This window comes from Catharus ustulatus, chromosome 1, assembly GCF_009819885.2.
Source record: "Catharus ustulatus isolate bCatUst1 chromosome 1, bCatUst1.pri.v2, whole genome shotgun sequence".
NCBI lineage: Eukaryota > Metazoa > Chordata > Aves > Passeriformes > Turdidae > Catharus > Catharus ustulatus.
In genome coordinates, this window is record NC_046221.1 from 68,771,460 (window position 1) to 68,792,682 (window position 21,223).

The window sequence follows — 21,223 nt, forward strand, 5'->3', positions numbered from 1 at the left end:
CACCACGGCGAAGCGGGCAGAGGCCCGGCGGCTGCAGGACGCCCGGGGCGCGCTCGGGAGCCTCCCGGGGGGCACCTCCGCCGGTCCCCCGGGAGCGCAGGGGCCGGGCGGGCGCGGTGGGAGCGCGGTGGCGGGGGGCAGCGCGCAGGCAGCGCGGAGGTAGCGCGCAGGCGCGGGCTGGGAGCACCCAGCTCTTTATGGCCAGGTGAGAGAGTCCCGACTCAGGTAAGGGGAGGATTTGCCCACAGGCGTCCCAGGCGAGTGGCTTGCCCTCGCAGTCCATGACCAGCAGGGACCTGGGGACTCGGAGCCCGCAGCCAGGATGTCTATCCTTGCCAAGATGGGGGACTGGCAGGTAAGGTGACCCTCTGCCCTGGGGGAATTTATTGTTATTTTGGGACGGGAGGCAGGGCTGGAGCGAGAAACGTGACGGGCCCGGAGGGAGTTGGGGGCAAGCCTGACGCTGGGGTTGGGTGTTTTGCGGCTCTCGGTGCTCGGGCTGCCCGCGGCCACTCGTGAGGCCCGACTGCAACAGGTAGAGAGCGGTGGGCTGGGGTCTCGAGGGGCGAGGGCTGCTCCGCAGGCGCCGCGGGTGACACGACCCCGGCAGCGCGGGCCGGCCCAGGGCGGCGTGTGCTCGCCCGGCGTCCCTGTGCCCAGTGCCGGCGGCGGCCGGCCCGCCGAGGAGCCCTGGGGCTGCCCACGGGACCCCACGCGGGGCAAGGCCCGCAGCCTCCGCCGTGACCCGCCGCGGGAGCTGAAACCTCTCGATGAGCTCCCAGCTCAGCCTGTCCCATGGAAAAATAACGCTGCCGGGTCCTACCCGGCAGCAGATGCAGCGAGGGTGCCCGTGGAAAGCACTCCCGCGGGACGAGCTGCAGGGAAAAGCAGAACCCACCAGCGAAAGAGGCCAGGCGGGGAACACGCGGCCCGCCGAGGCCTCGCCGGCCCCACAGACCCCAGGGGACCCACACGTGTGGAGCTGCGGAGGCTCACGAACAGGGAGACACTTGGAAAGCCCTGGAGCGCCCTGATGCCGGTCCGCTCGGGCCGGATGACCGCAGTTTGCCGACTGTTGAAAGGGAAGATGCACCGTTCTGTTCAAGCACACGGAATTTTCTTAGAGAAAAGGACCTTTAAAAATTTATTTCTGCCCCAGGACAGTCCAGTTTCAGATGGGAACCAAGTTTCTTTTTTTGGCTCCCAACTTTTCGAACCTCTCGACTAAGTATTTCCTTAGACTGCCTTTTTTGTTTTTTTTTTATTTGTTTAGAGTGGCAGCAAATCGTCTTAAAAAAAAAAAAGTTGGGGGAACAAAATAAGTGAAAAAAAATTATTTAAATTATTTTTACATCTGCTAACATCTTTTTATCAGACCGTGGCGAAAAAGCGATCAAAACAAGACTTTCTTTTCTTTCACTGAAATCAATTCTTGCGCAATCGTATTTACGGGTTATCTGTCTTGAGATCTATTCCCGATTTTTCCTTACACCCCGGCCTTCCTTGCTGCTTCTCCCCGGTGCTGCGGGGCCCCCCTCGCCGCGCCTGGCCGGAGGGGCCGGGCCGTGCGGACCCGCCTCCCGCTGCCCCGTGCGGATCTCTCGGGGAAAACCGCCCCCTCCTCTCGCAACCCTGCCCTCCACGGGCTCGGGCCTGGGGACAGAAGGCGAAAGGGTCAGGCCTTTGGCCCACGGGAGTGCCGAGCAGCCGCAGGTGGGAGGCTGTCCCGGGTGGGAGGCTTTCCCGACCGCCCCGGTCCAGACAGGACGGCGCTGAGGGGCGATGGGCCCCTTCGCCAGCCCCCTTCCCTCTTTTTCTCATCTCCAGCACCAACCCCCCCCACCCCCCCGGGGCATTAACTAGGCTTAATCTGCCAGCTCCATTTGAACCTCAATGGGAGTAAAAACAACAATTTACTCTCCTGCCAGTAGCAGACAAAAGCGCTGGTGAAAAAGAGCATCGGGGGTGGGAGTATGGTGGAGGAGGGGGGAAAAAAATCCGTTTAGGGGACATGGATGTGTTTCTATGTGTGTGTGAAGGAGCAGACCCGGGAGCCCGGAGGCTCTGCCACCCTTCCCGACGTGGCGACACGTGGGCCGGGCCCCCGAGGGCCCACTGCGGCTCCCCATCGGAGTGCAGGGGCCATTTGCTCCTAGAGGCAGTAAATTTTGCTCCAACGTCGAGGGCGTGGGGGAGGGTGGCCCCGGGAGGGTCTTCCAGGCCAACAAGGCAGGTTTTGCCGTCGGCAAAAGGAAGTTTCGGTGAGCAGCAGGGCAGCCAGGTGCACAGGCAGCCATGGGGATGCCCGGCTCCTGGGGACGCCTGGGGACACGGCTAGCGTGGCGAGCTGCGCCAGCCCCATGGAGAAGGGAATATCTCGCCCTTCGGTGAAGAGAGGGATCACCCAGAGAGGGAAAAGAAAAAGAAAAAAAAAAAGAAAAAGCAGAAAAACGGGAAAAACGAACTCTTTCGGTGGATGGATCAAGGCAGGGCACCCGGGGAAATAAAAGAGGAGAAGGGTGGAGAAGCAGCCCCCCGGGAGGGCAGCCTGAGCGCTCTCTTAGCGGCACATTGTTAAGCAAACGAAGCGCTCCACCTAAGAAAGTACCAAAGTTTTATTGTGGTCATTGTTTCGTCCTTTTGCTCAAGTGCTTGCAAAAGACTTTTTGGCTCCTGCTACAGTCAATTTACCGCTCGCCCACTTCTGTTTGGGAGATAATGTCGGATTTGTTTGGGGTGGTGTTTTTTTGAAGACCAATAGCCAAAAGAGCCGAGAAGAAAAAAACAGTTTTCGAAGGAAAGAAGCTTTTAAAATGTCCACAAAAAAAGACCAAATCCAGAGGGCAAAAGAAGCCTCCGCACACAATAACCTCGTTCCAGCAGGACTCGTCTCGTTTCTCCTCGCTTTGCTTCCTTTAACCCCCGTGGAAAAAAAAAAAAAAAATGGCTAGGGGAGAGATAAATCCCAGTGCGTTTTCATGGCTAGCCCCAAACTTTCCGCGGATCGGACGATAGCCTCTTTGATTTCGCTGGCCACTTTCCTCCCCGCTGGCAGGCAGACGCACAGGGGCTAGCAGCGGCCCGCAGGCAGACAGGCAGGGCCCACTGCCCCCCCGCGCCGGGGCTCGGCAGGTCGAAAAAGCTTTTTTTGTCGTTAATTTATTTATTTAATTTTTTTTCCTTGCTCGTGGGTCCCTTCTACCTGTGTCCATCGCTGCAGGTTGTTGTGCTGGCGAGCAATTGGGCTGTTGTTGATATGCTAATGAGGCGATTAGACTGTGGGTAAAGAGCTGGAAAAGGGAAAAGTTTCCACCATTAGAGGGAGATCTCCGAGCGCGGACGGGAGCGCTGCCGAGCCTCCGCCAGCCGCGCTCCCCACGCCGCCCGGCACCGCCACCGTAGGGAGAGGCAAGGCAGGGAGAACCAAATCCTCTCTCTCACGCCAATCCATGAAAATGCTTTGGAAACTAACGGATAATATCAAGTATGAGGAATGTGAGGTAAGCGCTTCCCCCGGGCCCGGGCAGAGCCCCGGCCCCGCAGCTGCAAGCGGGAGCCTTCAGCATCCCTCTGTCTCTCAATTTCGTTTAGGAAAACTTCTGCTCGGTCGTCAGGCTTCCTTGCGGTCCTGCAGCCGGAGAGGGGCTGGGGTCCTTCCCCAGGAACTTCGGGGCTTTTGGAAACACGGCTTTGTCGAAAGTGTATGAGGAAAGGCAAACAGGATCCAGAAGCAGCCTGGTCTATAGGTAGATCCTCCGTAGATAAGGCTCTTGTAGGATGCTACACTCATCCATATGGATGGATGGATGGATAGGCGGCTGGCTGAATGAATGGACAGATGAATGAATGAGAGGGCCAAGAGACAAAGGGAAGAGAATTATTCTTGCACTCTAGGTACCCGAGGCATCCAAATAAATTGGCTCAGGACCGACGCTTAAATTCAGCCTTTTCGATATGTCTGCGGGTGCATTATACCGAGGTGCACAATTGTACAGGGGTCAGCTGCCTAACTGAAATCACGGGTTTGGTAGCAGTGTTTCCCCAGCCTCCTAATTTTCAGGGCCACATTCTCACGGATTTCAGACATAATAATTTAACCGCTTGGGGAAAAAAAATAAAATCCATCTAATTCGGTTTTGGAGCCGTTCAGCACAGATTGTATGCGCGCATCTCTCTCTCTGTCTGTATGTGCATCCATATTTTTAGAAAGAGGCGAGTGTCTTTTAATCTGACAAAAAGGAGAAGAAGAGGAAAAAAGAAGCGATGCCCAGGACCCATGCCTAGTCTCAATCCAACGAATACTATTGTCACTCCTTTCGAAAAGTTGCCTGTGCAGTGCGTTCAAACCGAGCAATAAAAGACTCTACTTTGCAAGTGAACGCTGTTATTTGGTCGTGACCCACGCGGGAAGATCCCCTCAGCCTCGGCGGACATGCATCTCTGGGTCGAAGGGGGCACTCTCCCTGACTCTGTTTTGGGCGATGCTGTAGTTTAGGAAAGGGACCGAGGACTCGGCAGGCTCAGAGCCGAATAAGTGATTTGGTGATCTGGTCCGGATCGAGGAGTTTGGGATGAAGCTGTCTCCCGATGCGGGAGCTGAGCTTTAGATCCACTCATTGACGGGTGCTTGATTTCTATGAATGAGGCGTCAGAAGTGTTGGGGTATGTGGGTTGTGTAAGGTTTTCTTAATTATAATTTTTGGTTGGCTGGGTTGGGTTTTTCTGGTGTTTTGGATTTTTAAAAAAATTCTTCCAGCCCGGAAAAAAAAGGCACATATTCCTCAGCGGCATTTCGGATGGAAAGCGTGCCTCTTCCCCCTCCCTCCCCTCAGGACCGGTCTTCCAGTTTGCACACGTGCGAGCGTGTGGATTTCATCGCAAATGGCTTTTGTTGCCTTGCGTTAATGGGACTTAGCACCGAGGTGTTACCAAACACGGAGGGAGCAGCAGCCGCTCCGCGAACCGGCCGGATTTTGTGCTTACGTGTGGGATTGGCTCTCCGTGCTTACCTCGAGAGAGGGTGCAAGGACACTAGTAAGAGGGTGGTTGTACCCCGCCGGGGGTAGAACCTGCCTTAAAATTTAAAGAAAAAAAAAAGGGAAAAAAACAACAAAAAAAAAAGCAATGAAAGCTGAGGGTGAAAAAAAAGGAAAAGCAGAAATAAACCCAGAAAAACGGCATGAAAGCCCAGCCAGCCGCGCTGAGCGCCCGGGGCGGCCGGAGCGCCGGGGGGTCGGGGCGGGCGGGCGGAGCGTGGGGCCGGGCGCCGGCGGCGCGGCGGCTGCGGCGGGGCAGCGGCGGCGAGCGGAGCGGTGCCTGTTTTAAGGGAGTTGTTTGGGAGTTGCACAGCCAGTCCGACGGGTTGCGCCGGAGCCCCGGCTTGTCTGGGCCGGGAGAAGCGCTCGCCTTGCCTCTTTTCCCAGCTCCCGCTCCCCCCCGCGTCCCTCCCGCCCTCCTTCCCTCCCCGCCTTGCTACCTCCTGCCTTTTTCCCCCGTCTCTTCCCGGATCCTTCGAGAGGGGGGCCGCGGGGAGCCCGGCGGATGCTCCTTGGGCTCCCCAGCCCCCCCGCCCCGGGCGCCCGCTGGTCTCGGCGTTGGGCTCGAACCGGGGGAGGAGGAGGAGGAGGGCTGACACCCAGAGGGGGAGACACCCAAAAAAACTTTCCCAGCCGGTTTCCGGGACGTGGGGCACGGAGGCGAGCCGGCTCGGCGGCGCGGGGCGGCCGCCGCGGGGGCAGCGGCGAGGGGAGCCCCTCGGCGGGGCGCCGTCGAGGCATGGACGGGGCGGCGGCGGCGGGCGGCCCCGCGGAGCCCACCCCGCGCAAAGGCGGCGGCGGTGCGGCCGAGGGCGGCAAGAACCAAGCGGGAAGCGAGCAGCCGCTCTTCTCCCTGGGCTTTGAGGCCGGCTACGCGCAGCAGCCGCAGCCCGAGGTGCGCCCGCGAAGGACTGCGGGGCTGGGAACATGGGGAGGCGGCAGCCGGGGGGAAGGGAAGGGAAGCGAAGCGAAGGTGAGGAAGGAAGAGGGGGGGGGATCCCGCGCCCCCTCCCCTCTTCTTCTGCCCATCTCTCCCACTCCCTCCCCGCCCCCCCTCTTTCTGCACCCCCCCTCCTGGCTCCCACCCTCTCCCTCTCTCCGGATCTCTTTCTCTTTCACTTTTGCATGCCCTGCAACCTTTTAAAATGTTGCCCCTTTCCTGTGATTCGTCAGACGCAGCAGCATGTGCCCCCTCTCTCTCTCCCGCTCCCTCTCTCTCCCTTTTTGTCTCTCTCTCCCGCTCCCCCATCTCTGATTAGATACACTGATTCTTCATTCAATGGACGTCATTTAGAACAGGCTCTGCCTTGAGTTGCCTTCTCGCTTCACGCTCGATTTCCAGCCATTCTTCCCTTATTAAGTGTTCGTGTAATATTAATAGTCATGAATATCTGCTATTAGGAGTCTCCAGGAAGGCAGCAGATCTGTTATTAGGAGCTCAAGTGAAGCAGCAGCTAAGTCAAAGGAGAAAAAGAAAGAAAGAGTCAGAGGAAAAAAAAGGATTAAGAAACAATCATACACACGCTTAAAAAAAAAAAAAAAGGGGGAAAAAAAGCGCAAAACAAACAAACAAAAAACCAAAAAAAAAAAGAAAAAAAGCAGCCAACTTTGACTCCTCACACCGCGCCAGGATAGAGAGCTCGCCTTGGGAACACCCGATGAAGGGCAGCAGAGATCGGTGCAAGTTCTGATGGATTATCGTGGCGCGCCCGCGGTACAGGAGCAGCCCCGGCGTCCCGGTCCTGCCGCCCGCGCCTAGCGCCGGGCTCCGGCCGCGCTCCCTCCGCGCCCGCGCCGCGCCCGCACCCGCGGGGCTCCGCCGGGGGCTGCGCGTTTCGCCGGTCCCTTTCCTCTGCCTTTTTGTTGTTTTTTCTACCTTGACTTGTAACCCCCGACTCTTCGCAGATGTTAGTGCACAGTTTTTCGGCTATGGTGAGTTGCTTCACGTTTCTCTCGGAGGGGGTTCGGTGCGCGCTGGGTGTTGCTATTGTTGTCGGCGGTGGCAGTGGGGGTTTCGCACCCAGCTTTCCGGAGGGGGCTTTTTTTCTTTTCCTTCATTTTTATAAATTCGGTGGTTTGCATTTTTTCCCTTCTCTTATTTTTTTTTCCTTTCTTCCCTCCCCCTCCCCCTCTCTTTTATCTTTTTCTTTTTTTAAAAATTTTTTTTTGCTTGCTTCGAGAGAACGGCAAAAGGCTTTGCTTGGACCCTACTGCTTCGATTCCTTCACCTTGCCACCTGCAAATGTAGTATTTTCGCTTTCTTGTTTCCCTTTTTCGGGACCGTGGTCCTTTCCCTCGAATCCTCCTCCGTGGAGGGCATTCCTTTTGCCCCGGACGTTCATTTGAGCTCATCTGTCCGGCCTCGGCAGCCGGCAGAGCCGTGCTGAAACGCCCGGGCTCATTTCGGTGCCGCTCGCCCGTCGGGGCGGCGGCGCTTCCCGCGGCTGCCCGCCGCATTCCTCCGCTTCCCCGGCGGCCGGGCCGCCGCTGCCCGCTCCGCTCCCGAATCGCCCGCCGGCGAGCCCGGGGTTCAGCCGGCCATCGGGACGGCTCTCCCCGTAGGTAGGAAAGCACGGCAGTGCTTTCTTCCCGAAACATTTCTAAAACTCTTGCGGGAAACTACCGGTTTGTTTGGAGCCTATTTCGGCGTGTTCTGGTAACAAAATGGCAGTGGGCTTGGATATTCCAGGGTTTTCTTGGGACGCGATCGGTAATGTCAGAGACAGTATTCATCTCGGTTCTGCTTAGGGTCAGATGAAGGATTTTTGGTTGTGGCAGAATTATTATTTCAATAATGCTCGATTGTGAATTATTCTTTTTATTTGTGGGAAATACCTGCTCCTGAAATGCCGGGGCGCGATCTGTTGTGAATCCACGTTGTATCGCCGCAATGTTTTATTTATTATTATAAGCTGTCCTGTTCTAATTATTGCTATTATTGCTGTTATCATTATTGCCGCTATTACTGCATTTTAAAAAGCGAGGCTGCCTCTTAATTATTTGAGAAGGGAAATCAGAGGCAGAGAGATCTCCAGATCTGCTTTTCTCCGCCTCGGAGATGATTATTTGCCCCTCATTGCCCTATAGTTGAAATTTTCAAGGCTATTTTGAGGAAAATCAGTTTGATATTATCTTTGTTTTTCTTTTCTCCTTTCCCCTCCCCCTCCTCTACCCCCTCCACCCCCCGAACCCCCCCCGCCCCCCCCGCTCCCGCTCCCCACCTCAGGAGCGCCACGACAGTACCAGCAACGGGACAGCCCGGCTACCCCAGTTGGGGACCGTGGGTCAGTCTCCCTACACCAGCGCCCCACCGCTCTCCCACACCCCCAACGCCGACTTCCAGCCCCCTTACTTCCCCCCCCCTTACCAGCCCATCTACCCCCAGTCTCAGGACCCCTACTCCCACGTGAACGACCCGTACAGCCTCAACCCCCTCCATGCCCAGCCACAGCCCCAGCACCCAGGATGGCCGGGACAGAGGCAAAGCCAGGAGACGGGGCTGCTCCACACGCACCGGGGCTTGCCCCACCAGCTCTCGGGGCTCGACCCACGCAGGGACTACCGGCGGCACGACGACCTGCTGCACGCCCCGCACGGGCTGGGCTCGGGGCTGGCCGACCTGCCCCTCCACTCCATCCCCCACGCCATCGAGGACGTGCCGGTAAGCCAGGGGGCCGCCCCGGGGCCCACTCGTCCCTCTTAGCGCGGGAGCTCAACGTCGTGGGGAGAGGGAGGGAGGGAGGGGAACACCACCCCCCCCCCCAAAAAAAAAAAAAAAAAGGAGGAAGGGAAGAAGAGAACTCCCCCTGGTCCCTCAGGGAAAAGAGAAGCCCCCACCTAGAACAAAAGGTTCTCGCAGCTCGTCCCTGCGCGACGCCTCCCCGCTAACTTGCCCACTAAAATATAAATAAATCAAATTACTGTCATCGTTAACAATATCTTTCCTTCTCAATGACAATAAGCTGTTACGATTGGAAGAATATATAATATCACCACAGGGCCGTGCATTTGGGGATTTCTTACCGCCTTGGGAAAGACACGAGTCTGAAATGCCTGTGAGGACATTTAACGAGATCTCACAAATGTAAAGGGGGGGTAGGGGGGGAAGTGGGTGAAAGTGGCCTAAGAAAAAAAAATTGGTTTCCCATGATTACAGGATTGGCATATGGGATAACCACATACAAAGTTGTAAGAGGGTATGGGCAGATCCTCTTCTCTAAAGGAATTAATTGACAAATCAGGGAAGAGGTATACCAAAATGCTGCCACCTTCTTTTAGTAGCAGTGCAAAGGGATGACCTCATAAATCATTACCTATAGGTTATCGAATTCGAGTCAGACCTGCTACACCCTATATTAAATTAAATGTTGGGAGCCTATTGGAGGATGCATTATTTGGGGGACCTAATTCTGTTATCGATGAGTACAGACTTTAAAAATGATTTCTAATTAAGCATGACATTAATGCACAGGCTACTTACAAAGCAAGCCAGGGCTATTGTTCAGTTAGGAAAGTGGCCTTATGCAATGTGATAGGTCATGATCATAGTTCATCTTTCTGGGTTTCTCCCCGAAAATGGAATTAGAACATGGCAATAAATTTATTAAAGCCCACAGAGCTCATGCTGAGGGACTGAAGCTGCTTGACTTGCAGGAGGATAGAGGAGGAGAGAACTGTGGTATCTGGATGTGATTTTTGCTGAAATGCCATCCCGAATTACAGGATCAAATATTACAACAATATATTCGCTGACAGTTTAATGAGTACAGTTTCGTGTTGCAAGGATAATGTTCAGATGAACTTACCTATTTTTGGGGGTCATTTTGAAATCTTTTGTAAATTATACTCGGAGAAAATAGTGAATTTATTACAGCCCTCATCTAGCTAAATTAGCCACAGAAAATTGCTGGTCGTGTTTAGCAGTTTTGCAATAAACGCATACGTTTTCCAAAGTGGAGGATTTAGTAAGCAATTTGGATCTGTTAAAAGCAGGTCGACTCTTTAAACTTGATATAAAATAACATGGAGGCAATCGTAAGAATAAACTAATTTGTTGACTGCAAGCCCCTGATTGCTGTAGGAAGAACATGACCTAAAATGTTCTCTTGAATTCTCCCTCTCCTCAGCTGTGCTCCATGGCAGTGGGCTGATTCGGGAAGCCTCCTCTGCAAATCTATGAATTAATAGCACTGCTATACTTCGTGAAAACCAAATGCCATCTGGTTTAAATCCTTGAGCCAGCCTAGCCATTTTTTTCTCTGTAAGACTGAATCAGCAGGCTTCATGAAGGAGAGTAGAAAATAAGAGGGTGCATCTTTTAGGTGTATTTTATCTCGTTAAAAAAAAAAAATCCCTTACAGAAATCTGAGTTGGGAGGGTAATTTTTGAATTTTTCCGTTGCTGCAACAGTTAACCTTTAATAAAAACGACTGCTAAATATTTAAGAAAGTCAAGTAGACGGTGAAAATTATTTAATCATAAATATCTCTGTGGGATTTTAAACTTAACAGTCCTCCCTGTACGGAATATGCGCAGAAATAACACAAATAAAAGTATTATGCCACACTACATTTACTTTATGGGTTTAGGGTGCATGCATAAAGGGATCATATTTCCCCATATAGTTAAAACACAAGAACTGCAGCAGTAGTCATTTCTGAACATTTCTCAATTTAATTATACTTAAATCCAGAAGCACTTTAGGCAAGTTACAAATGAGAGCATTGAGTATAATAAAACCTGTAATAAAGCAACTTAGTACCATCCACCCGGAATCATTGAGATCAGGCACAATTAACAGGAGCATAAATCCAAGACAGAATGGAAAATGTTAGAATCAGTATTATTGTTGGACAAAGACTAGAGAAGGAAGTAATAGTTTTTTAAATGGTAATGCCTGGGTTTTGTAACGATTGCGAAATCTTCTATCTCAGCAGCACTGGTGTTAATTTGTAAACACAGCCAGACATTATATTGCCTGTCAGTTTTTGGAATTAGAAAACATGATTTCATTTGACTTTCTAATCACGTCGTGACTCCGCCGCGCGAACCCCAGCTGTAGCCGCGGCCGCGGAACCTGCGAGGGGACAATAGTGGGGGAGCCCGGGGGTGCGTGGGCCCCCCGGCCCCGCGCCGCTCCGCGCTCCTTTGTGCTTTCCCTCCCGCGGGCGCGGGAGCGGGCGCAGCGGCGGGGAAGGGCTGGGCCGGGCCGGGGCCGCTTCCCGGGGAGGAGGGAAGGGACAGGAGGAGGGAGCCCTCAGAAGCTTAAGGCCGCTCGTGCCCCGGGGGTGTGTGAGTGATTTATTGTATTTTTTCTTGGGGATCAGGGGAAGAGCTGGGAGAGATGCAGGATTCTTCTTCATAAACGAAATACCCCCCTCCCAAGTCTCCTTCCTCCCTTCTCCCTCCTCCTTTCCATGCAGGATCTGTTGTTTCCCTGCCCACACCGTGCCCAAGAATGGGGGGTGGGGGACACAAAACTTCTGCACCCCATCCCACCTCGGCCCTCCCTGCCTTTTGTTGTGGTTGTACGCTGACATCCCTGCCTGTTCCTTTTGTTGCAGCACGTAGAAGACCCCGGTATTAACATCCCAGATCAAACTGTAATTAAGAAAGGTAAGCTGTTTCCTTGCGCATACCAAACATGTCGTCACAGGCTGGGGACTGCTCGCAGGGAGGACTTACCCGGCCTCCCCCCTCTCCCCTCCAGCCCCCCGGCCCCTGGCTCCTTCCTCTGGCATGTACTGTTGGCCGAAAGGTTGGAAGCAAAGAAAAACGGGCGATGTGGATTGAAATCCTCCCTCTTAATTGGCCACGTTTGCCGGGTATTTTAATTATTATTGTCGTTAACGAGGAAAAATGTTAGCAGATGATCTAGAAAATCCGAGCCGGTTTTTAGTGCATTAGTGTACAATTGGGTTTCATGGTTTGCCCCATGCATCTGGCTGAGCAAAAGGCTTGAATCGTTGTTGGTAAACGGGGCTGTGAAAGTGAAATGGTTGTTCCCTTTCCTTCGGGTTCTCTTATTTAAATCATGCCGGTGATGAGGTGGACTGGTGGAGAACAAGGGGCGAGTTTCTGGAAGCTGATGTCTGTCGGTGGTTAGGGTGGTTTGGTTTTCGTTGGCTTTGTGCGCTTGCTTTACTTGGAATTGAATTGCTTGGAAGCTGGTACCCAAACCGTGCAAAATATGTATTGCAAATTTTCACTCGGTTTTCGTTTCCCGCCGTTCTTCGGGCAACCGAAGGATTGGGAAAGGTGGCACAGGGCATTTTGCAAAGCAAGTTCTCGGTGGAAAGTGATGGGTTTTGTGTTCGGATGCTGTGTAGTGAGATGCTGTTGGAGTAAAACTGGCAGGGTGGAAGGCGCAGCTAGCTCCTGCCTGCTCTGAGGGGTGCTATGGCTGCGTGGCCGCCTGGAATTTGGGTACCCAGGCCACCACAGGAGAGAGGTGCTGAGTAGAGGCACTCTCCTCTCTAACCCTAATCGCTGTACAGCCAGCGAACCTGAAGTTTCATACCCCCCCACCCCCCGCCTGTAAAGCCTTTGTCACGTCAAATTAGATGTGCAAGGGATAAATCTTAAGAGATGCTCTTTCCAAGTCGACATGATAATTGGCTCTTTTATTAGTAATCTCAAGAGTTCGTTTAACTCCTGTTGTATCTATTAGCCTTCCCAGAGCTATTAATGTCACAAGTGATCTATCCAAAACGGAGAGAGCCCCCCGCTTGGTTGGACTGCGCCCGCCAAGCGGAGCGGGCTCAGGCAGAGGAGAAAGGGAAGGCGGCCGGGACCCGCGGCACTGAGCGCGGCACGGCCCGGCACCGAGCGCGGCACGGCCCGGCACCTCCCCGCCGGCCGCCGCCGGGCCGGGACCGAGCTACATTTTGGGGTGCCGGCTCTCCGCCGCCTTACGGGTTTTCCACGTCTAAATTTGTGCGCTGGCGGGGCCCCGGGGCTGCCGCACATCCTGCCGGCTGCGCCGCTGCCCGGGCACGGCCCGCCCGACACGGCGGCACCGACGCGCGGCCCCGGCGGGGGCTGCGGGGCTTTTCAATTTCTCCGCTGCGGGTCGAGGGATGTCCGGTCCTGTCCCTGCGCCTCCCGACGAGAGAGGGGAGGGGTGCCCCCGCTGCGTCCCCGCTGGCCCGCAGGCGGTGCGGGGCCGGGGCTGGCCGCAGAGAGCGGCTCGGGTGCTTCCCCCTCCCTCCCCGGCTCCCCGCCCGCTCCTCACCCTCACCTCCCTGCTCCTCCCTCCCTGCAGGCCCCGTGTCCCTCTCCAAGTCTAACAACAACGCCGTCTCCTCCATCCCCATCAACAAGGACGCGCTCTTCGGCGGGGTGGTGAACCCCAACGAGGTCTTCTGCTCGGTGCCGGGCCGCCTCTCGCTGCTCAGCTCCACCTCCAAGTACAAGGTCACGGTGGCGGAAGTGCAGAGACGCCTGTCGCCGCCCGAGTGCCTCAACGCCTCCCTGCTGGGCGGAGTGCTCCGGAGGTGAGGGGCGGAGGGACGCGGGAGGCGGGATGCCGGGCTGTGCCGTGCGGGAGGCAGGCAGGGAAGGAGGGATGGAGGCAGGGAAGGAGGAATGGAGGCAGGGAGGGAGGAGGACGAGCGCCCACGCGGGGCGGTGGCGCGGGGGGAGCGCGGCGGCCGCCGCTAGGGGGCGGGGCGCGCGCGGCCGGCGGGGCAGCGCGGCCGGGCGGCGGGAGGGGGCCCGGGCACGGTCGCCATGGCAACGCGCGGCCTTGCCATGGGGGCCACTTCGTGTCCCTGCCCCTCCCGTGGCAGTGGGGACCCTTGCGTGTCCCTGCTCTTCCCGTGGCAGTGGGGACCCTTGCGTGTCCCTGCCCCTCCCGTGGCAGTGGGGACCCTTGCATGTCCCTGCCCCTCCCGTGGCAGTGGGGACCCTTGCGTGTCCCTGCTCTTCCCGTGGCCGTGGGGACCCTTGCGTGTCCCTGCCCCTCCCGTGGCCATGGGGACCCCTGCGTGTCCCTGCCCCGCTCCATGGCCGTGGGGACCCCTGCGTGTCCCTGCCCCTCTCCATGGCCGTAGGGACCCCTGCGTGTCCCTGCCGCTCTCCGTGGCAGTGGGGGCCCTTGCATGTCCCTACCCCTCCCGTGGCCGTGAACACCCCCACAGCACACACACACACCCCTCCAGGACCAGCACCCTGCCATGGGCTCCCACCCTGTTCCCTCACCCAGGCAATTAGGCAGTGGCTGGGCAGGGAATAACGTCCAGGATTAATTAAGGCAGCTCCCATCTCTGTAGCCCTGCTTACCCCAGCTCTGCTGCGAAGCCGCAGATGGGCCATGTAGAGTTTGGTGTGAGGGCAGTGGTGCTCTGGGGCTGCCGGGTCTGCGGATCAGCCTCCTCCTGTCACGCCTGGGAGAAGCTGCCCCCTTGTCCATGGCACCTTGGGAGCTCAGGGAGACACCTCAGAGCTCTACATCAGCTCTGAGGCTGATCTAGACCTTAGTGAGGGCCGCTGTACTCTAGATATGGAAACATCCAAAGCACCGTCCCTATGTCTGGGATTCAGCGTTCAGCAACAGTTGGTCTCAAGTTTCCCACAGCCATGTATCCCATCCCTTGTGCTTAAAACCTTTTTTTTCCTCCCTGGGAAGGGATGTGTTGGGAGCATGTGTGGGTGGGAGCCAAAGTAGGGGCAGGTGTTCCCTCAGGCCCCATTTCTCAATGCCTTTCTGTGTGGAGCAGGGCAAAGTCGAAAAATGGAGGGAGATCTCTGAGGGAGAAACTGGACAAAATAGGACTAAACCTGCCAGCCGGGAGGCGTAAAGCTGCTAACGTTACCTTGCTCACATCACTCGTGGAGGGTAAGTGACTCAAAGAACCGGGAGGGGTCCTTTGGAAAATGTGGCTGTTGCTTTTGCCAAATGGGAGAAGACTTGCTGTTGGGTTGTGTGGGTTTTCTTTCTCCTCTCCCAGAGTCAGTGCTGTTCATTGGCATTTGGAAGGGTGTTATTTTCTATGTCTTAAAAAAAGTTCGGGTTAATTGTGTGCCTTTGCTTTTTGTTATAACCTGAAAACGGGTTTGTGCGAGTCCTGCCGATTCAGCAAAGCGTTTGGTTATTTGTTTGCTTTTAAGTTTCCAAGCTAGATGTTTTCAGGGCCCCATCTTGCTCGCTCATTCAAATGAGTAATCCCTCTGTGGAGTAAGTAGATCTCATTGGGAGCAGCATGGGAAGGATCCCTGTGAAGGGGGATTGTGGGCTTAGCCCCATAAGAGACCCATGAGTATTGAGTTGGAAGTTATGGGCAGCAGAGCCTCTAATACTTCACTGCTGTTGTTCTGCCACAGGTGGACAACTGAGCAATTTTAAATGTCAGAAACTCCAGCTACTTTAAGTTTGTTCTCCCTCCCAGCCTGCAGCCTAGTAAATCATTTAACTTTTCTGACATCTGCATTTGAGAAATGCGTGACCATTACTTCCTGAATTAATTTGGGAATCCTTGACCTCAGCCATGAATTAATGGTGTCCTGAAAGCCTCAAAGTTGCACCACTGCCAGCCCCCACTCCCTTTTGGTTCTCATTTTCAGAACACATGTTCCCTTAGCTATATCATTCTCCTCTGCTTTGCTTTGGCTGGAAAAGGTGCAACTTACTTTTAATGCCTTGTGATGTCCTATGTGGTCTGTACAGGGAGGTGGGATGCTCGAGAGTTGGGAGTCATTCAGTTTTGAAGCAGTGGCTGTGTCATGCTGGCTGACACAAAGTGTGTCTGAGGTCTGCAGATAGACCCCTCTCCTTTCCCCTTGCTTACGAGTTCGGCTGCGTTTTAGACTGGTTCCGTTTGTAAAGTGCTTTTAAACTCAGCCTGAACTGTCCAGGTTCAGCTTAAGTTTGGTTGTGCAGGCGGGAATTTGTTTTGTTGTCGCTTTGCATTCTGCGAGAAGTGTTTCATGTTCAAAGAGACGGGGAAGAAGCGCTGTGCGATGATGCCAGGCGTCATTTTTTTAAACATCAGGATTAGTGAACGAACTATATTTGTACTGCGTGAAAATTACCGTGTTTTCATGTTTCTGAAAAGGCTTTGCAATTGCATTGACACGCTGTTGTGGTAAAAAAATCACGAGGGGAAAACTTGTAAAAAGTCTAGATTTGGTAGATGCTAAACATTATTTGTGATGTTAATGAATATGGAGAAGGTTTTATGGTAATCCATTGTTCTGTTTGGCTTTCACGTACAATGGCTTTGAAAAGAATGGTTTTTAAAGAAAACAAAACCAGAGGCCTGATCTTCAGATAACTTAGTGATGGTGGCTAATTTTGGGGAGATGGTAGTGTAAACATTGCTGGGGCTTTGAGTCCCGTAGCGATGAGGCAGTTTCTAGAGTACTGTTATTGTTTATGATCCGCTCCATTTTATGGAAACAAGCTCGCTGGACTGAGGCTTTGAAGCTCTAATTGGCGCATGCGTTCTTCCGGAGCTAGAGCTAATGGCAGGAAGCCCTGCAGTAAAAACCAACTGGTTCAGGAAATTAAAACCAAAGATTTGAAAATCAACAAAACAGACAGACTCGGTGGAATGACCCTAAAATTCTCATGGTTAATCGTTTGGGGGTGAACATATAATTATATGCGATCAAGTTAAATTTTAAACACTTAGCTGTTTAATGCATTTTATTTAGAAGAGCTCTAGGAGTAATTATGATCAATATTAATCATTGGTGCATTGCAAAAGAATATAGAGATGTGGCTGAGGCAAACACATTTTCAGAGTAAATAGCTGTGAATAAAATGTACATCAATGGCTCTCTACAGGTATGGAGATGTAAATCGAAGCACATATTCTAGGTGGATGGAACCTGTCTGTCTTAAAGTCTCAGTCGATGTGAACTTTTAAAAATTCTTATGTGAGATTTCAATCGTAACAATTGTTATGAAAATACTCATTTGCATTACCTTCAACTGAAGCAAAGAAAACTGTAAGATAAGATGTAATTAGTGTTTCTGGCCTAACTTTTTCAAAGAGAAAATATCCAAGCTTTTGAGAAGAAAAGCCCAAGTAGAATGTAGTGGTTTTTTGGAGTGTTTTTCAAATGGATTTTTGCCTCTGTGCGATGTATACTGATGAGCTGTGTTTCTTTCCATCCCCATCCGTGCCTCCCTATTCAGGAGAAGCAGTACATCTAGCTAGAGATTTTGGGTACGTTTGTGAGACAGAATTTCCTGCCAAGGCAGTAGCTGAATTTCTCAACCGACAACATTCCGATCCAAACGAGCAAGTCACAAGAAAAAACATGCTTCTAGCTACAAAGTAAGACATTTAACTTTCTGGCATGTTGCTTAGAAATAAGGGAGGGGGACAAACTTGAGTTTGGGGCTTTTGTTTGTGAAGATACTTGTTTGTTGCATAACCAGTGGCTGATGGCTTTGTAAGTTGTGAGGCTGTGTGTTGGCCCTCCTGGTACAGGAGAACTCTACAGACCACCTTGGTTTCCTTCAAATTGGTTTGGGCAGATTGAATGTGAATTGTGCAAATTGAGAGTGGATGTTTAGTTACAGAAAAAGCAGTAATTCTTCAAAGCAAAACGTTTTCTGGGCCTATTCACTTAGCTTATCAATTTAAGTAGGAGGGGAAGGCTTCCCATTGACAGTAAAATAAAACTGGCACATTAAACTGATTTCAGTTCATTAAAATCGGCAATGGTTCTTCCTGCCTAAGCAGCTCTGTTACTTAGCAAATACAGGGATATTAAAATATATATTTTAAATGACAATCTGTATGCAGTTAAAGTGCTAGCGGTGTTTACCGTTGGTGGGGCTGCCTAGACTTCCAGGTGGTGCGTGAAAAGAAAATGATTGTTTGGGTATGTTTGCTGGAAATTAAAAGGGTTGTTCAGTAGCCCTTAATTACCAGTGGAGGTGTCACCAAAGGGCACAGTGCCAGAGGACACAAGCAGGAGATGGGAGCTGCTTTATGGCTGGAAGACATTAATGTGGGTTTTAGAATACAAACTGTTTCAACACGCCTCTGAGCTCTCTTGCTGTAAGGTGTGTTATTTCTCCAACCATTTGTGCAATGAGCGGATGATATAACCTATCTTCTGCACCATGCCCTCATATCCTCCCTTCTCACCTCCCTGGAAGGAAATTTCCAAGTGCTGGTTAGCGTCAGCCTTCCCCTCTGTGGAAAGGTCCCTTTGGATTTGGAGATAGAGATTTACATACATAAATGTTTCAGAATACCCTAATTTAAATCCTCAGTTGTCTGCTCTGCCCTCACTCATTCTTCCTGACACACAGGTGTGTGTTTTAGCCTTGTGAAGGAAGAGGCCCATATCTCTCTCTGGTTCCCTCCCAAAAAAGGAATCTTCTAAGATATAGATAAATCCCTTAGCCTGCCTTTGGATGTTACAACCTGTCTATTAAGCCTGCTCAGAACTTTAAACTGTGTTTGTGCTCCAAGCCCCTGCTGGGCAAAGTTGTGTGTTTGTGGAGGGCATTGGGGGCTGCGATATGGAGGCAGTGGGGCAAGAGGCATGTGTCTCTATGTCCTGTGTGCGGGATGGGGCTGGAGTGTGATGTGTGGTGTGCTGTTGTGTGTGCACGCAAGGTGAAGGAAAGAGGTTTGTGCGTGCTGTGGAAGTGTGAGAAGTAGGGGAAGGGGTGCATAGAGAGGAGAGGGAGAAGGGAGAATGTGTGCGCTCAGGAGCAGGAGCCCCCTTGATCCAGGGGCTTGTGCAATCTAGCAGGGAGAATGCATGGGCTTTGCTGCCACCAGTGATGGTTCATTTCTCTCCCTCTCTCTTCCCTTCCCTCCCTCCTTTCCTCCCTCCCTCTGTCTCTCTGCTCCATTTGTGCTACAGACAGATCTGTAAAGAGTTCACCGACCTGCTGGCTCAGGACCGATCTCCCCTGGGGAACTCGCGGCCCAACCCCATTTTGGAGCCGGGCATCCAGAGCTGCCTGACCCACTTCAACCTCATCTCGCACGGCTTTGGGAGCCCGGCGGTGTGTGCTGCCGTCACCGCCCTGCAGAACTATCTCACCGAGGCGCTCAAGGCCATGGACAAAATGTACCTCAGCAACAACCCCAACAGCCACACAGACAACAGCACCAAAAGCGGCGACAAAGAGGAGAAGCACCGAAAGTGAGGATCCCCCCCACACACTCTTCTCCCTTCCCCCTCATAGCCCATCGATCCATTCATCTCCCTCCTCCCTCTCCCCGGCACCCAGCACCCCAGGCTACAGCAACAGAATGAGCGTCCTTCTGCCAGTCCTGTTCTCTGACTCTGCAGGACTGCTCTGCCCTCTCTCCACACCCCTTCTTCCCAGCATCCACATTTCCATTTGCTCCTGCTTAAATTCCCCCCTTCTGCCCACTGTCACCATCGTTTTACCCCAGTTTGGAGCCTAAGAGAACAGAACAGGGGGACGGAGCCAGCAAAGAAAAAAAGTTCTGTCTTGAGTTTGTGAACTTTTTTTTAAATAAAACAAAAGGAGGAAAAAAACCAACAAAAAAATAAAACAAAAAAGAAAAGGACTTTTTTTTTTCTAAAAATATATTAAAAAAATTTAAAAAAAACAAACAAAAAGAAATAAATAATACTTAAAAATTCTATGAGCTTCACCGGACTGAATCACCACCTTCCCTTACATAAACTTCGGTTAAGATTGTAGCCATACTAAAAATGAGAAAAAGAAGTGAAAAAGTACAACAGCAACAGGAGACATACAAAAGGCAAAAAGGACTGATGACATTTTATCAGTATTGTGAATAAACTTGAACACAAAACACAAGCAGTTCCATGTCATATCTTCAGTTGTAGAACTTTTTCCTGTCCAAGGTAAAGCGACCAACTTGAACTTTCTATTGCAACACGATTCACGGTTATTATATAAGGGAATCAGTGTTCATGTATGTATATATTTATTTATGTGTAATTTAATGGGAATTGTAAATATGGTGAGTCTGTTTTAAGCCTTTTTTTATTTATCTGGTGATCTCGTTTACCTCTTGTTTAGTGGGTTTTAAATCTTCCCCTCTTAGTTCATCATGTGGTTCATGGTACTTATTTAGATATCAGAGGTTTTTTGGGGGTTTTTCTCTGGGATTCATCATTTTTAGCCCTGTTGTAGCATGTTAAAAGCGACAATGAAGCAGCTGAACAAATAAAAAACCATTAATTTTTATATATAATTAGTATGACATTTAGTTTCTCATTGAAGATAAAATAAAGTGATGTTGGACCCTGGCAAGGTTTTTAAACATGTTAGTGGTTTTACAACCCTTATGTGTTGTGGAAAATGAAAAAAGTTATTTTCATCCACTGTCCTTCTCCCGAAAGCACCAACAGAGCAATAAATTAATATTGTCTTTTAAAACAAGATTTAGCTTTACTTTCCTTTTTTCCCCCCTTTTTTTTTTCTTTTTTTCTCCCTTTCTTTCATTTTAATTTTTCTCCTTTTTTTTTTCTTTTTTCTTTTATTTTTCCCAAAGAACTTCAAACATTCGGGACCACCTGGTATCCTGTATTTCCACTGGCCATATTGGAAGCAGTTATAGTTGTGTTGTATTGAGTTGTGCCGGCAGTAGTTTCCATGCCTATCAATGTATCATAGTCCTTTGTTGCCCAGATAAATAAATATTTGATACGCTTTATGTCGATTTTTTTATTCAGTAGCTGTCTTTACCCAGGCGTATTTTTGTTCTTGGCAGTATTTTTTATTCAGTATGGTTACAGTAATTGAGTTTAACTCTCCCTTGACAATTGCTCCTTGCAATAAGCAGCTGAACCCATTGTTTCCCTCAAGTATAATAAAAACTTACTTTCAACTTGGAGTTCAGAGCAGGGTATCATTTAGATATTCCACTGAGTCTGTATTCAGACAAATGACACAATAAAGCACAATGTATTCTTTTGGATAAAAAATTGTCTGTACTACTAACAAAAATGACACACTATCTTTTCTTTGACCAAAACATAATTTTATTTAAAAATAAAAGTTTTATTTTATTTATGTTGACCTCTAGGTTTTTATTTATGTTTATATATAGCGTACAGAATTATAAGCATATAAAATTTTGTACATGTAGTTGTCCTAACAGAGATTAAAAAAATACATCTCAAGAAAGACATTTTAAAAAGAATCATTACTGAGAAAATGCTGAAAATTAATGCTATGAAAAAAAATTTATACTGATAAATCAGCT

The 21,223-nt window shown here is 51.3% G+C and overlaps 1 protein-coding gene across 3 annotated transcripts; it reads left to right on the forward strand.

The window, feature by feature from the left end:
• The first annotated feature begins 317 nt into the window (after nucleotides 1-317).
• TFAP2A (transcription factor AP-2 alpha) lies at nucleotides 318-20,981 on the forward strand. 3 transcript variants are annotated; one of them, XM_033080461.1, is made up of 7 exons: nucleotides 318-355; nucleotides 8,263-8,697; nucleotides 11,600-11,651; nucleotides 13,300-13,531; nucleotides 14,756-14,874; nucleotides 17,179-17,320; nucleotides 18,873-19,516. In XM_033080461.1, the coding sequence occupies exons 1-7, from the start codon at nucleotides 323-325 to the stop codon at nucleotides 19,159-19,161; spliced, it is 1,302 nt and encodes a 433-aa protein (XP_032936352.1). In that variant the 5' UTR covers nucleotides 318-322; the 3' UTR covers nucleotides 19,162-19,516. The 3 variants fall into 3 exon arrangements, with proteins under 3 accessions (XP_032936352.1, XP_032936344.1, XP_032936358.1); XM_033080453.2 differs by lacking the exon at nucleotides 318-355 and adding an exon at nucleotides 3,342-3,500 and having other exon boundaries at nucleotides 18,873-20,981; XM_033080467.1 differs by lacking the exon at nucleotides 318-355 and adding an exon at nucleotides 6,868-6,968.
• Nucleotides 20,982-21,223: the final 242 nt, after the last annotated feature.

Bases quoted from the DNA above. Each gene is read 5' to 3' on its own strand.
- TFAP2A (XM_033080453.2), top strand. From the start codon at position 3,450: ATGAAAATGCTTTGGAAACTAACGGATAATATCAAGTATGAGGAATGT. The intron at 8,698-11,599 runs GTAAGCCAGGGG...CTTTTGTTGCAG, and splicing joins ACGCCATCGAGGACGTGCCG to CACGTAGAAGACCCCGGTAT. The intron at 17,321-18,872 runs GTAAGACATTTA...TTTGTGCTACAG, and splicing joins AACATGCTTCTAGCTACAAA to ACAGATCTGTAAAGAGTTCA.